This window comes from Erythrolamprus reginae, chromosome 7, assembly GCF_031021105.1.
Source record: "Erythrolamprus reginae isolate rEryReg1 chromosome 7, rEryReg1.hap1, whole genome shotgun sequence".
In the NCBI taxonomy this organism is placed as follows: domain Eukaryota; kingdom Metazoa; phylum Chordata; class Lepidosauria; order Squamata; family Dipsadidae; genus Erythrolamprus; species Erythrolamprus reginae.
Window position 1 is genome coordinate 41,702,567 of NC_091956.1, and position 16,992 is coordinate 41,719,558.

The window sequence follows — 16,992 nt, forward strand, 5'->3', positions numbered from 1 at the left end:
ATATTGGCCACGTCGAGCATGGTTTGCGGACTTGAAGGACCTTTCTATATCTCCGTGCTGGAGAATTCCAGACCACTTGATCTCCCTCAGTCAGGGAGGCATGTCACACCCGGAGCCACAGTGGTGGCAACTGACCATGTGGCACTTGAGGGGGATCGCCTGAGGCGTCAACACCTGCCTAACACGCATAGCCACCATGCAAGCTGTGCACAGACCATCTACCAAGCGCATTTATCAGGCCACATGGTTAGCCTTTTGTGAATTTTGCAGTCATCAAGAGATGGATCCTCAGACAGCTTCACCAGGCATAGTTCTAACCTTCCTTCAAGCAGGACTAGATAAAGGCCTCGCTCCCAATACTTTGCGAAGACATGTAGAAGTTTTATCTACCGTTATAGTGCAGGATTACTATCGCCCCCTAACACGTCACCCGTGGATTAAGGATTTTTTTAAGAGGGGCCTCCAACATCCGACCTCTGATGGTTCATAGATATCCATCCTGGGATTTGTCTTTAGTATTGCGAGCCTTGACAGGACCTCCCTTTGAAACGATATGGACAATTTCCTTACGTTTCCTGTCAATCAAAACCGCGTTCCTGGTCGCAATCACTTCGGCCAGACACATGTCAGAAATATCGGCCTTGTCTGTGAGACTGGATCTTTGTCAATTTCACCCAGACAGGGTCGTATTACGAATGGACCCAACGTTTGTTCCAAAAGTAAATTCCTGGTTCCACTGAGCTCAGGAAGTAGTTTTGCCAGACTTTTACACACATGGAACTCACCCCTCAGAACTGAGGTGGCACAAGTTAGATGTACGACGGGCCTTGAAAATCTATATTCGCAGAACGCAACTGTTTAGGACTTTGGAGGCATTGTTCGTGTCCTTTTCAACTCACGGCAAGGGCACCAAGGTTTCCTCTCAAACCATGAGCCGCTGGCTGCGTGATTGCATTGCAGAGGCGTACAAGGCAGAGGGTCACAAAATCCCGCAGGGAATAACCAGACATTCTACTCGTAGTTCCGCCACATCAGTGGCTTGGGCTACGCAAGCTTCCTTTGAAGATATCTGTCTACATTTATCAAACATTATCGTATTGACTCTTTTGCCTCCGCGGAGGTGGCCTTTGGGAGGCGTGTGCTACAAAGGGTGTGCTCAACTCCAGCACCACTGGTCCAGACTTCTCCCTCCCTATAATTAAGGCTTGGGTACATCCCGCATTGGACTCTCCTTTCAAGTGCATTGGAGAAGGACCATTGAACTTATCTGAACAGTCTTCTTGATGCACTGCAAGGAGAGTCCAAACCCGCCCGGCTTCTGGGACCAGGGCCTCTGTTTTCATTCACTGTTTGATGGTTCTTATACTTTTAAATTTGGCCTTCCAGTTGTTCAATAAAAGTTTTCATGGTTTACTACTTCTTCGTTATCATTGACTGGAGGTCTAGGGGGCGGTACCTGCCTAATATTTAAATTAAACTAAGTCCCTTCCAATGAGACTAGAGAATTACCCACATTGGACTCTCCTTGCCTGTTCAGGTAAGTTCAACGGTCCTTTTGTAGCTCAAATAGTAGTTTGAATGTATTAGACCCAAAAGGCACTCCAAATGACACCAAGAAAACTAACCTGTTGAAAAATGTATCTGAGACAGCTATTCAACAAAAATAGACTTTAAAATCAGTCTCATCAGAAGTTATGGAGCATTTTTCAAATTTTGGTGCCAACTTGAAAGTGTAATCTACTATATCTTTCCAAAAACAAAAGTTAACTTCCTTTCTGGAAAATCCTAAAAGCAAAGTTTGCAACCTGAGAAATATACAGGGGAAAATCTCTTCATCCTTCTCTACAAATATCTCTTCATCCTTCTCTACAAATATCGCTGCTACTACAGCCATCAGTTTTAATCCAAATGTTGTTACTGGAAAACACTTTTCCTCAGATTTATCTTCTGAAAGTAATTGTTTTGCGACATATAAACAGAACATTTCAAAACAGTCACCAATACCTAGATGATTCTTTTCAAATAATTCTACTTGGACAGAAAATACTCTTATATCAATGAAGCTTCCAGAAATAATTATGAGACTTTGATTTCTCCAGCAGTATCTTTCCATAATATACTTATAATAAATCAGAAATTAACTGAAAAGCTAAAACTACATTTGAAAAAAAAAACCCTGTTTCATCCAGAAAAAATGGACCTCTGTATCAAAAAAAAAAAGCAGTATCAAAAAAAAAAAGCATGCTTAGGCACATATCTAAAATCTCAAAATGACAATATTCTTTTTTCTCAGCAAAATTTAACCTGCAATTCATATGCAAGCAGCACTTCAGTTTCCACTGATCACAATGAAAATAATGTTTTGGAATGTCTTCCATTAGCTGCCCAAGTATTTAGATCTCCTTCAATACTTAATGAAACAAATTGCACAAATTCAGATCCTGATGTCGACGATCTAATTCAAGTGCCCACTGCTAGTAACCAAGGCATTCTATCAAAATGCTTTTCTGTTTCTGAAGATACAACGACCCATTTGGAAACTGAGCATGAGTAAACAGAATGAAACAATTTATCAAGTATAAAAATTCATTTAATTTTCTTTCAGAGAAACATGATCAAATTAAATTTCTTTCCTGATAGAATCAGATACAATATTTTGAAACATAGTGCCAGCATTTCCCCCCCCTCATTACATATAGACTATTAGCTCATTTTCTCATTCATATTTGGGCAAATAGTTTCAAGAATTTTTACTTATATATTTTGCAAAACTTATATAAAACATTAGATCTTGTTTTGAATATGAATTCATCTTCAAAAAGTAATTACTTTATAAGGCAATAATGAACATTTTTTCTTGTGAGCTGGCTTTACTTAGTCATTTTGTTTTTAGAGCTTGTTGTGCAATGTTACTTTCCTTGTGACTAAAGTCTAAGGTAAATCAACATTAAACCTCATGTCTATTTCCAGGATAGGAAATCAGATTTCATAGTAATGAATTGAACTTTCAAAGCCACTTACAATATTATTTACATTGTTTCCCATTCCAAGGTTTAGAAAGCCATGGCCTCTAAAGCTGGAATATATACGTCTACTGTAAAACAATATAACATTTAATTTTTATTATGTATCTGTTTCTACCATAGAAAGATCTTCTTTTAATTATTATTTAATAGTTCTATATTTAATAATTATGTATTTAGCCTTTTGATGTATCTGCAAATACAGCTTCCTTATACAATATGGGAACTTTTGTTAATAGAATTATGCTAAAACATGTTGGAATTATCCACTTGGAACAGTTGCAGAAATAATATATACAAAACATGAGATATAGTTCAATTAATTTAGAAGGTACTAAGATTGCTTTATATACAGTATCTTATAATGTATTCCTTATGTCATGTTAACCACTTTAATATCATATGGAAAAAGTACTTAATTTTACAAAATAAATTCTAAAACTTGAATATCACTAGTTTATATTTTTTTAAATGTACCCTTTCATCAAGACATTAATTGTAAACAAGATTGCAAATTCTGTTTTCTCACTCCATGTTTTTGTATCAATGCCACTGATCCCCCAAATTGGTTACAGGACAACATTCTGGAATTTTCTTTTAAGTTAGCTAATTTTGTTACAATTAGCTATATTGAAGTTTTTAAAGCATCCCAAACATACAAACCATTCCTCATTTTGAGGCGCTTGATTATTTTGATTCCGTTACACGTGATCTTTTACTGAAGGTAGTTAATAATTGCTTCCAAATAAACCTGCTTTATGACTGCACTGCTAAGAGATATAGCTGGTATTCCACTTGTCTGTCTTGCATATTCATTCTAGCTCAGAGGCCGTTCTTTGAAAATTACACTGTTTAATCATATTTAATTCTTTTGTAAGGGTCATTGAATACCTTGTCTGCCCTTTCCTCAAATTGCATCCTTAGAAGTCATATATTGATCAGCATATCATAAGAAACAGTAGGTAATAATAATGGGTAGAGCAGTATGATGCTTAATAAAGCTGCCATCTTTATGTGCCCATAATTTTTTTTTGTTTATTATAGCACCAAACTAATATTGGTTGATCTTTTTTAAAAAAGTAACATACAGTGATACCTCGTCTTACGAACGCCTCTTCATACAAACTTTTCATGATATGAACCCAGAGTTTAAGATTTGTTTGCCTCATCTTAAGAACCATTTTCACCTTACGAACCCGAGCCCGGGTGCGTGTGCTCTCTTACTGCGCGTGCGCTCGCTTACTGCCGTAGGGATTCCCCTGCCATGTGACTGTCACTGCCAGGAATTTCCTATTTGCTTTCTGCCCCTGCCGGGATTCCCTTCCGGGAGGTTTTGTTTGGCTGAGGTCCATCGAGAGGAGCTAAGCGGCTGGAGACACTGCTGGCCCACCAAGCCAGGAGCGGAAGGGTAAAACGGCCCTTCCCGGAGACCTGCACAAAGCCAGGAGTGGGGCGGTTCAGCCTTTTCCCAGCGCCAGCAGAGGAAGCCAGTGCTCCACCAAGGGATGCCCAGTTGGCCGGCAGCTACCTGTCAGCCTAAGCTTTCATCGCCTGTGAAGAAGCCGTGGAACAGAGCAAATGCCTTCAGGAGAGCGGAGGGCAAGGCTCTCCTTCCCTGCAGAGAGCGGCCCTTGAATTGTTTGCTCTGCTCTGCGGCTTCTTCGCAGGCGATGAAAGCTTAGGCTGACAGGTACCCCCACGCAGAAGGCTACACCTTGCGCCATTTCTGAGCTTGCAAAGGCTTTTCAACCGGGAGGTGGCAGAGGAAGAGGAGGAGGAAGAGAAAGAGGCGGCGCAGCTCCAGCGTCGGGTCCTGCCTGCCTTTCTCCTCCCCAGCAGCCGGGCTGGCCGTGCCTCTTCCCAACCTCCCTCCCTCCTCCTCCTCTTCCTGCTGTCCCCCGTCTCCCGACCGGCCACCACTGGCACCCAACTCCTCCTTTTCTCGCTTCTTTACAAGATGACAGCTGGGCTGCGGCACAGAGGCTGGGGGTAGTCGGGGGTGTGTGGAAGAGCTGTGGCTTCGGCATGGGTGGTGGGGATTCCTCGCCTATCATATGAGCGTTGGGAGGCTTCCCAGGGCTTCCCCAACTGCAGGGAGCTCGGGGAGGCTCCGGACGCTCATACGTTCGGCAGGGAATCCCCACCGCCCATGCGATGCCGCCGGCCTGTAAGCAACCGTGGGGGGGGGGGGAGGCGAGGGAGAAATCCTCCAGGAAGGAGAGCAGCTCTCCTCACTGACAAGCAGGCGAAGCGGGAGCGATATTGTCTCCCTGACAAGCTGCTCTCTTTCCTGGAGGATTTCTTCATTAACTGGGGTGTCTTTGCCACTGCTGCTAAAGAAATCCTCCAGGAAAGAGAGCAGCTCTCCTTCCTGGCAAGCGGGAGCGCTTTCGTCCAGGGCTGCCAGTGAAGGGGCTGCAGGAGAGGCGCTTGGAGAAAACCCTCTCAAAGTCCCTTTGCTGGGAGCGCTTTCACCGAGCCAGCCCCTTCGCTGATAGCCCTGGCACTGAGCGCCCAAACAATGCAGGCGGCCTCCCGCAGCCGCCCCTCTGCTCCAGCCCCGCCCTCACAAAGGGTGGGGCTGCCATGTCCCGGCGGATTCCATCGCTCTGACCAGGACAAGAGGATAGTGGCGGTGGTGGTGGTTTCCCTTTGAGAAGCAGCAGCAGCGCCAGGCATGTCATGTCCACCCCCGCCACCACCACCCACCCCCAAACAAGGATCTGAATGCCGGCAGTAATGGGCAAAATGGGTGAGTTTTGGGCTTGCACGCATTATTAGCTTTTCCATTGATTCCTATGGGAAACATTGTTTCATCTTACGAACTTTTCACCTTACAAACCTTGTCCCGGAATCTGTAAGTTCGTAAGATGAGGTATTACTGTAGTTTGGATCTGTTTGGTATTAAGATGAAAGACAGTGAAAATATTCCAGAGCTGTATACTGGGAAGGAAAAGCATACATTTTCATATAAGTGCTAAGAGATAAGGGAAAAATGTATATGTCCATGTAGTCACAAGGAGTCAAACCTGACTTGAAGGACTTAATATCCTTCTGAGACTGCATTTTTTCTTTTATGTGTTGCAATGATTAAGCAAGTATTTTAAGTAATAATATTCTAGTCTGCAATTGAACCCAGTATTTTCCACAGTAATGTTTTTTCATATATTTTTGTGCTGTATAGTATACAGTAAATTTAGTATTCCACATTGTTTTCTAAATTTTAAAATAAAAAACATATTTTTAAACCTTAATTGATTCCACAGGATTTAGAAATCCAATGTATTATGGCAACTTTAAAACTAGAAAGACCCAAAAATCGGAAGAGGGGACAAAATAGATTCTCCAAAAATCAATTACTAAGCTTATTCCTTCCTATAGATTCATTGAAATACAGAGCAACGCGATTTTGTACTTGGAAAAGAAGCAGTTGGACAAAAGACAGAAGCATTTTTATTTTCGAAGCATTTCACAGGACATCCAGAAGAACAAAATAAGCAGAATGCAAAAGCAACAGAAATGGATGGGTGTTTAAAAGAGAGAACTTTGCTTGTTTGCTCCTCACACAAGAGGTGGGCAGCACCTAACTGAATGAATAATAAAATCTACAAATACGATTTGCTAGATCTTATATTCCTTTCTGCCACAATATACAATGGTGTACAGTTTATGCTACCTTTTCGTTCTTTCTGTTAATAATAATTCAAGCTCTCAATGTAAAAGTTAAAAGAAACAGTTTTTTAATCATTTATTTATTGTATGTATTTATTTTATTTATTGCTTATTTGTTTGTTTGTTTGTTTGCTTGTCTGTCTGTCTGTTTGTTTGTTTGTGTTGAAAGGGACTTTACAGGTCATCAAGTCCAACCCCCTGGTTAAGCAGGAAACCCTACACCTCTCCAGCCAGATGGCAATCCAGTCTCCTCTAGAAAACTTCCATAGTTGGGGCATTCACAACCTCCGCTGGCAGGCCGTTCCACTGGTTGATCGCTCTGACTGACAGGAAGTTCTTCCTTATCTCCAGGTTGAATCTCTCCTTGGTCAGCTTCCAACCGTTGTTCCTCATCCGGCTCTCTGGTGCCCCGGAAAATAGTGTGACCCCCCTCCTCTCCGTGGCAACTGCTTAAGTACCTGTATACAGCTATCATGTCCTTCCTGGCCCTTCTTTTTACTGGACTATCCATGCCCAGTTCCAGCAACCTCTCTTCGTATGGCCTGGTCTCTAGTCCCCTCATCATTTTAGTTGCTCTTTTCTGTACCCTTTCCAGAGTCTCTATGTTTCTTTTGAAGTGTGGTGACCAGAACTGGATGCAATACTCCAGGTGCGGTCTGACCAGGGCATTATAGAGTGGTATTATCACCTCTCTAGATTTGGAGTGTATCCCCCTGTTCATGCAGCTTAGGATTGTGTTGGCTTTTTTAGCCGCTGCTGCACATTGCTGGCTCATATTTAGTTGGTTATCCACCAAGACTCCAAGATCCCTTTCACAGTCACTTATGGTGAGTGTGGTTTCACCCAGTTTGTATGTATGTTTTGGGTTTTTTTTGCCTAGGTGCAGGATTTTATTTTTCTCTACATTGAACTTCATTTTGTTTGTTTGCGCCCACTGTACAAGTCTGTCTAGATCTTTCTGTATACTCTGGTGTATTGGCCACTCCCGCCAGCTTGCTGTCATCTGCAAATTTAATTAATTCCCTCTCTATTCCCTCGTCTAGGTCATTGATAAATATGTTAAAGAGTACTGGGCCTAGGACTGACCCCTGTGGTACCCCACTGCCTACCTCTTTCCATGTGGACTTAGTCCCATTGAGGACTACTCGTTGGGTGTGATTGGTCAGCCAGTTTTCAATCCATTTTGTTGTGTTATTGTCAATCCCACTCTTCTTTACTTTGGAGAGTAGTAGGTTGTGGTCCACCTTGTCGAATGCTTTGCTAAAGTCTAGGTATATTAAGTCCACTGCATTTCTCTGGTCAATTGATTTGGTCTCAGTGTTGAAGAATGAAATGAGGTTGGTTTGGCATGATTTGTTTCTGACAAATCCGTGTTGGCTGGTGGTTATTACATTGTTCAACTCAAGGTGGTAATAGATCTGTTTCTTGGTTATCTTTTCTAGTATTTTCCCAGGAATAGATATTAGGCTGATTGGCTGTAGTTTCCTGGGTCTGTTATTTTTGCCTTTTTTGTAAATAGGGACCAATCGTCTGGTAGTTCTCCTGTGATCCAGGATTTTTGAAAAATGTGGTACAGAGGTTGAGTGATGACATCAACGAGTTCCCTTAGGACTCTGGGTGCAGTCCATCTGGTCCTGGTGATTTGTACTCATTGAGTTCCAGTAAGTGGTCTCTTACTGTATTTTGATTGAAGTAGAGTTTTGTTCCAGTTTTTATTTCTGCAGATGTGATACAAACTCGTTGTTTTGTTGTTTCTTTGTGAGTTAAAACAGAGGCGAAGAAAGTGTTGAGCAGTTCTGCTTTCTCTATATTGACTGTTACTTCTTTGCCATCTTCTCTTTTTAGTGGACTGACTGCTTCCTGGGTTTTTTGGGGGTGTTTATGTGTTCGAAGTAGCTTGGACTTTTGTTGCTAGGCTTAGTTCGTATTGGGCTTTTTTGTCCTGATTTTTTTTTTTGCAGATTCTGGCTGTTTTTTGGTAATCTGCCTTTGTTATGTGCCCTTCTTTCCATTCCCCCTCCCAGGTTTTTCCCCTGTTCATGCAGCTTTTTTCATTCAGTTTGTTTGTTAGCTCTTTGTGTAGGCAAGCTGGTTTCTTTTTGGATTTCATGTGTTTCTTTTTCATCGGGATAGCATTGTTCTCCCCTGCACTGGAAGGAGAGTCTAACATGGGTAATTCCTCTAGCTTTATTGGTAGGGACTGAGTTTATATTAACATATTTACATATTAATGAGGTACCGCCCCCTAGCTGCCCCAGTAACTCAGTTTTGAAAAACTCAGTCTTAAGTGTAGGGACTTAATGAGTTTTCTCTCACAAATAAATCCAATTAAGGTTTGTGTAATAGATTGATTTCTCCTTTCACTTACTAATTATTGATTATTCTTACCTTGTTTTTCAGATTTTTCATGGATGGGGTTCCTGCCCTCCACGGGCACCACCCCCGACGAGGTTTCCTTTATAGGGCCACTTCTCCCAGAGTGTACTGCCCTGAGGAAGGAGTTTGCAGCCCTTGGTCACTGACCTCCGAGGTTAGACCTGGCTGCTAGCCGAAGGGGGGGGGGTCTGCCCCCCCCACTGGGAGGCTACATCGAATATAAAGTTAAAAGGCTTGAATCCTCTCAGCGGTTTGTCGCTTTGCCCAGCCCGATCAGAACACCAAGCATCGCGTCGGAGTTTTGCACTCCTAAGCCAGGTTCTTCGCCGCCGGGGAAGCCGATCCCCAGCTGACAGGGATCTCGCCGGTAACGCGGCAGGGTGAAAGAGAAGGAGCCGCCGAACAGTTGAGCTTGGAGGCCGGCACGCGTAGCCCCCACCCCCCGTTACAGCTGGCACGGAAACCAATCCAGCCGTTGGGGGAGGCAGGCGAAATCCTCCGTCACCATTTTAAGGTGCGGAAACGCCCCCTTTGGGAAGGGCGAAACGAGCGCCATTTTGAGCACAACAGGCGCCAAATAAGACAGCCTATCAGCTGTCGGGCACGAAGGTCGGGGAACCAGTACGCTTGCGCAGCTTCTCTTGGCCCGATCTGCCATTTTATCTGCGTTGCGACTTGACAAGCACCAGATTTTTGGCGTTTTCATTCAGACCGGTTATATCTACCTTTACCGACCGTGAGTACTATGGCAGATCTGGAAGAAGCGGCGACAGGGCGACCCCCTCCCCGGCGACCGCTAAGCCCAAGGAAAAGGCCCATTCGGGCAAGGCCAAGGCTAAACCAAACCAGGACAAGGCTAAACCAAACCAGGCCTCCCTTAAACAATGGGATCCCATTAGGAGGGAGGCGTCCTCGGACGAATGGGCCTTGGCCACAGTGTCACTAGAGTTCATTCAGTTTCCACCCAACCGTTTTCAAAGATGTCCTGTTTCCCTCGATCCTCAAAAACGTGAATTGCTGAATCAGGAGATCGCCCACCTGCTAAGCATTCGGGCCATCGAGAGAGTGCCACGCTATCAGGAGGGCAAGGGTTTTTACTCAATAGTCTTTACCGTCCCCAAAACTTCGGGAGGTTGCAGACTAATCTTGAACTTAAAACAATTAAACACCTTTATCCGCCAAAGGAGATTCAAGATGCACTCTCTCCACTCCATTGTAGCGTTGATTCGAACCCGAGACCTCCTCACGTCAATAGATCTGAAGGAGGCTTATCTCCACATTCCAATCCACAAGTCACACCGGAGGTTCCTCCACTTCTGCTTAGAAGGGGTACATTTTCAATACAGGGCAATGCCCTTTGGCCTCTCATCAGCCCCTCGGACTTTCACAAAATTGTTAGATGTTCTGACGGCCAGCCTTCGGGCTCAGTCCATACGCGTGTTAGCTTACTTGGACGATATCATTATACTGGAAAGATCCTCCCAAAAAGCGAAAGAAGATCTCAGGTATACCATGCAGACACTACAAGATCATGGCTTTACTATAAACCTACCAAAAAGTCACCTGTCTCCCACAACCAACCTTTTGCACTTAGAGGCTATCATAGACACCGTCTCAGGGACTGTTTCTCTCTCCCCAGAGAGACAGGCCAACATTCTACAGCTTGTTGCCAGGGTTCAACATCTACGCCGAGTACCATTCTCCCTTCTTTCCAAACTCCTGGGGACCTTTGTATCGTGCATAGGCATCGTGCCTTGGGCATGTCACCATATTCGAACCCTGCAGTGGTTCCTACTGCCCTTTCAAAAAGCACGGTCCAGTCACTCGAACAGGTTAGTGTATCTAAACCGGCAGACTCGAGACTCCCTGCGATGGTGGACATCTCGGGCAATTTATCGAGGTTGCTCCTTCCGAGCTCAGGACCATATTATCCTCACAACAGACGCCAGCTTGACGGGTTGGGGGGCACACGTGGGCTCCCAGGTGGCCCAAGGACTCTGGTCTCGGACAGACTTGACACCAGTCAACATAAACTTCCTAGAGCTCAGGGCGGTGTCTCTGGTCCTACGGTCATTTCTTCCAGTGCTAGAGGGCCGTCACGTTCTGGTTCTCACAGACAACGTTGCAACGAAAGCTCACCTGAACCACCAGGGCAGGACACGATCGCACAGGCTCAGGCGAGAGACAGCATCCCTGTTCAGATGGGCAGAATGTCACCTAGCATCCTTATCAGCAGAGCATATTGCGGGGACATCCAACGTACAGGTGGACTGGCTGAGCAGGGCTACCTTAGACCAGTCAGAATGGAGGCTGGATCCGATAATCTTTCAGAAAATAATACGTTTTGGCAGCTTCGAGGTGGATTTATTTGCAACTCGCCTCAACGCCCAACTCCCTCGATTTTTCTCTCGTTTTCCGTCGCCAGGAGCAGAGAGAATCAACGCCCTGCATGCACCATGGCCTCAAGGCCTTCTGTACACCTTTCCCCCGACGTGTCTTTTACCAAAGGTCGTGGACAAGATCCTAGCGGAATGAGTAGAGGTTCTTTTGGTAGCACCTCACTGGCCCCGCTGTCCCTGGTTTTCTGACCTGGTCGGGTTATCAATCTCCCCCCGTGGAGGATCCCGGACGGCCTGATCTCCCTCAGTCAGGGGTTTGTCCTACATCCAGACCCCCAATGGTTCCAGCTGACCGTCTGGCACTTGAGGGGGACAGACTGAGACAACATCGACTTTCGAACCATACAGGCCTCCCGTCACCCTTCAACAACGAGGATCTATCAGACTATGTGGTCCGCTTTCTGTAATTTCTGCAATGAACATCAGTTAGATCCCCAAGGATCTCCTTTAGTTCCAGTCCTGGAATTTCTCCAATCTGGTCTCAAAAAGGACCTGGCGCCGAACACTTTGAGAAGGCAAGTGGCAGCTATTTCAACGATCCTCAAAATTGATCAAGGTCATCCACTATCTCACCATCCGTGGATTAGAGATTTTCTCCGGGGCGCTTCCAACAAGCACCCACCAATGATTCATCGTTTTCCCACCTGGGATCTCTCGTTGGTTTTGCAAGCTCTTACTGGACCACCCTTTGAACCTTTGAGGACAATTTCTCTTCGTTTTTTGACTATTAAGACTGCCTTTCTTGTGGCAATAACATCAGCCCGGCGGGTGTCCGAGCTATCAGCTCTTTCGGTACACACAGATCTTTGTATTTACCATCCAGACAGAGTCGTATTACGTCTGGACCCGGTCTTCATTCCCAAGGTCAATACCTTTTTCCATAGGAGGCAGGACCTTGCGATACCGGATTTCTGTTCCCAGGGAAACCACCCTTCGGAGCTTAGATGGCACAAAGTCAATGCTCGAAAGGCATTGAAGATTTACGTTAGGCGGACAGAATACTTCCGGAAGTCGGAGGCTCTCTTTATTTCCTTTTCCCAGTCCAAGATGGGCCTCAAGGTATCCTCTCAGACACTAAGCTGTTGGCTTCGAAGCTGCATAGTGCAGACCTACAAAGCAAGTGCCTGCTCCCCACCAGCAGGGATTACGGCCCATTCTACTAGGAGTGCAGCCACCTCAGCCGCATGGTCAAGTCAGGCGACCATAGAGGACATGGCCACGCCGTCGACCTTTGTCCAGCATTACAGAATTGATTCCTTTGCTTCGGCTGAAGAATCATTTGGGAGGCGTGCTCTGCAAAGGATGTGCACTTCTCCTGTGCCCCTGGTCCAGCCTGTTCCCTCCCATGGATGCTAAACTTGGGTATATCCCATGTTGGACTCTCCTTCCAGTGCAGGGGAGAAGGACCGTTGTACTTACCTGAACGGTCTTCTCGTTGCACTGGAAGGAGAGTCCAAACCCTCCCGGCCTTTGGGCCCAGGGGCGCTTTCAGTTCAGTTCCAGTTGATATTGAGGTTATAAATAAATCGTTTAATTTACCTTTAATGCTGTCTTTGATTTTCAAAACTGAGTTACTGGGGCAGCTAGGGGGCGGTACCTTATTAATATGTAAATATGTTAATATAAACTCAGTCCCTACCAATAAGACTAGAGGAATTACCCATGTTGGACTCTCCTTCCAGTGCAACAAGAAGACCGTTCAGGTAGGTACAACGGTCCTTTTGATCATGGCTTTTAAGATTTCCCAAGCTTCTTGCGTGGTTTTGCCTTTCAGGGCTGTTGTCCAAGGGATCACTCTCAAGTTTTTTCTGAGTTTATTGAAGTTTGCTTTCTTAAAATCTGGGATTTTGGTGTTGTTGGGTCCAATTGTTTGTGTTGCTATTATATTGAACTTGAGGATGTCGTGGTTGCTTTCACCCAGCACTCCATCTGTTTCGACCCTATTATCACTTCTTTTCTGTTTGTGAGAATTAGGTCTAGTATGGCTGCCCCTCTAGTTCCCTCCTCTAGTTTTTGGACTATGAAGTTGTCTGGAAGGCATGCCAGAAATTTGTTTGATTTTTCGCTTGGTGCGGAATTATTTTTCCAATTTATGCCCAGGTAATTAAAGTCTCCCATTATTAGTGGGTTGTTTTTCTTGCACATGTGTGTCATTTGGTTGTTGAAAAGGCTGTCCATTGTTTCTGTTTGGTTTGGTGGTCTGTAGTACACACCAATTGTTGTATTGCACTTTTTTTCTTTAATGTTGACCCATAAGCTTTCTAGAGGGTTTTCTTCTTTTGTAGCTTGTATCTCTGTGAAGTTGTAGTGGTCTTTTATGTACTTCCTCCTTTTTTGTGTGATCTGGTTTTTTAAAAAAAGTTTGTATCCTTTAATCTGTATATTCCAGTTGTGTGTTTCGTCCCACCAGGTTTCAGTGATTCCAACTATGTCGTATTTGCCTTCATGGATTAGAATTTCTAGTTCACCCTGCTTGTTCTCCAGTCTTTGTGCATTGATATAAAGGCATTTGAGTTCTTTGTGCCTGTTTTTGGGAGGACCCTTGGTGTCTTCTGATTGGTGTTTGTGTGTGTCTCCCTTCCCTTCCCTTTTTAGTTCGTTGTTGACCTTGCTTGCTGAGGGGCCCTGATTGGTGTTAGGTTCTGGAATATGGTTGCCCACCCACATGGTGTTAGTTTAAAGCCCATCTGACGAATTGGGCTAGATGGTTTCCAAGGACATTCTTCCCAGTCTTGGTGAGGTGTAACCCATCCCTACCTAGAAGACCATCCTGGAGAAAGTGTAGTCCAAGATAAAAAAATCCAAAGTTTCTTTGGCGACACCAACCTTTTAGCCAGTGGTTCAATTGCAGAATTTTTCATTCTCTTGTCAAGTGCTGTCCTCTTGTAGGTAGTATGGATGAAAAAACTACCTGTGCACCCATGTCTTTGGCTTTGTTGCCCAGTTGGTCATAGTCCCTTATTGTTGTCCTTAGGTCTTTTCTTGTGTCATTTGTTCCCACATGCAAACTCGTTGCATCATTCCAACCCAAAACTATTACCGCCCGAGCGCTTTCTATTGCTGCTTGTTTTATTTCTCTAAATTCTCCCATCGCATTGCTTTTAACTAATACTGCCATTTTCTTAGTGATTGTCCATTGTATATTTAACATTCTATTAATGTCCTCTTGCACTTTTTGCCAAAATTCCTGCACTATCGGGCATTCCCAAAACATATGCAGAAACACTCCTTTATCTTGACACCTGTGCCAACAAATACCCCAGACATTCTGCTAAAAGTGTGCTAGTTGAACGGGAGTATAATACCAATTATGTAATATTTTCCTTCTCATTTCCCTAATTCTTGTATTCTTAATTTTCCTTATATTTTCTACTGTATTTTCCATCTCTTATACCTCTACTTGTATTTCGTTTTGCCACCATTTAGTCAATCCTTGAATCGTGTCCCCATCTGACTGCACTAGCAACTTATATATATTGGTTGTTTGCACCTTCATACCCTCATTTTTTTCTCTTATTATTTTCTCTAACCCTGTCTCCTCCCTCAATACTACTTCTTTATTCTCCCTTTCATTGAGATATTTACATATTGCATTTATTTGTAGCCATATTCACTTACCTAACCACCATTCTATACGGTTTCTACTTGGCCTGCCATCCTTCTCATATAACTGTTCTATCTTAGTTATCCCTCTTCCCTTCAACTCTCCTATAACCCTATTTAAATTTGTTTCATTGTTTCTATTTATTACATAATGCAATGACAGTTTAGATTTATATAATTCTATTTTCCCCTGCCATTTTTTCCAAATTTCCATAGTCCCTTTCATGGGACCTATTAATTTACCTAAGTCGCTCCTATTCCACTTTGTGAAAATTAATTCTCTATTCTTTATCCCGTTTATCTGTTTTTCCAATTTCACCCATTTGTTTTCAAATAATTGCAACTCCATTAACTTTTCCATTTGAAAAGCTTCCCTATACAAGGAACTCCCAAACAAGCTTCCTCAAACAAGGAACTCTCCATCCCCCCTCTTTTTTGTTCGCAATTAACCACTTTTTCCTTATTCTTGGTCTCTTCTTCAATCCAATAATTAAGTTTTTTGTCCCACTCTTTAAACTTAAATGCTGATTGCCCCCCTGACCAATGTTCCCTCTAATTTTTTTTCGGTGTGGGCGAAAAAGTATAGTGTCTGAGCAGCACATTAGGTGAGTCCTTCGGGACTGGGCGGCATAGAAGCCAAATTAAATAAATAAATAAATAAATAAATAAATAATTTTCACTACCAACTTTAAGTTTACTCTGTCAGATCAAAAACATTAATTATTTATCAACATCCAATATATTCATAAATGTATGTAATTATAAGTCAAAAAAGTCTGGCTCGTCTTACGGTTTCTCACGTCTGTCTCTCATTGATGATGACCATTCCATCGTTGTCTTTATCCACTCCATCCTTGTCTTTGTCCACTCCATCCTTGCCTTTGTCCACTCCATCCTTGCCTTTGTCCACTCCATCTTTGTCAAGATCAATGTGTCATATCAAAAACATTAACTATTAACATCCAACATATTCATAGATGTATTTAACTATAAGTCAAAAAATCAGTGTCATTTGAAAACTGGTTAATCAATGAAATTGTGGCTCACCTTAGTATGGCTCACAGCTGTCTCTCATTGATGATGACCATTCCATCCTTGCCTTGTCCAAACCATCCTTGTCTTTGTCCACTCCATCTTTGCCAAGATCAATCTGTAAGATAAAAAATATTAACTATTTACATCCAACATATTCATAGATATTTTTAACTATAAATCCTTGTCTTTGTCCATTCCATTGTTGTCTTTGTCCACTCCATTGTAGTCTTTGTCCACTCCATCTTTGCCGAGATCAATCTGTAAGATAAAAAATATTAACTATTTACATCCAACATATTCATAGATGTTTTTAACTATAAGTCCTTGTCTTTGTCCATTCCATTGTTGTCTTTGTCCATTCCATTGTAGTCTTTGTCCACTCCATTGTAGTCTTTGTCCACTCCATCTTTGCCGAGATCAATCTGTAAGATAAAAATATTAACTATTTACATACAACATATTCATCGATGTTTTTAACTATAAGTCCTTGTCTTTGCCCATTCCATTGTTGTCTTTGTCCATTCCATTGTAGTCTTTGTCCACTCCATCCTTGCCAAGATCAATCTGTAAGATAAAAATATTAACTATTTACATCCAACATATTCATCGATATTTTTAACTATAAGTCCTTGTCTTTGTCCATTCCATTGTTGTCTTTGTCCATTCCATTGTAGTCTTTGTCCACTCCATCTTTGCCAAGATCAATCTGTAAGATAAAAAATATTAACTATTTACATCCAACATTTTCATAGATGTTTTTAACTATAAGTCAAAAAAGGAATCAGTGTTATTTGAAAACTGGTTAATCAATGAAAGTATGGCTCACCTTAGAGATTCTGACGTCTGTCTTTCATTGATGACCATTCTGAGTACACTTTGTCAAG

General features: G+C 43.1%; 1 protein-coding gene across 4 annotated transcripts in view; it reads left to right on the forward strand.

The window, feature by feature from the left end:
• Positions 1–16,992, forward strand: part of LOC139170338 (tripartite motif-containing protein 59-like) — a 170,566-nt gene that overhangs the window by 134,451 nt on the left and 19,123 nt on the right. For 3 of the 4 annotated variants that reach the window (XM_070757394.1, XM_070757397.1, XM_070757396.1), the window contains one exon: positions 6,405–6,774. The exons of the other annotated variant lie outside the window; for it this stretch is intronic. In XM_070757394.1, coding sequence (XP_070613495.1) covers positions 6,405–6,413 — 9 coding nt within the window. In that variant the 3' untranslated portion in view covers positions 6,414–6,774. Of the gene's footprint in view, positions 1–6,404; positions 6,775–16,992 lie in introns of those variants that run through there. 4 annotated transcript variants of the gene reach the window in all.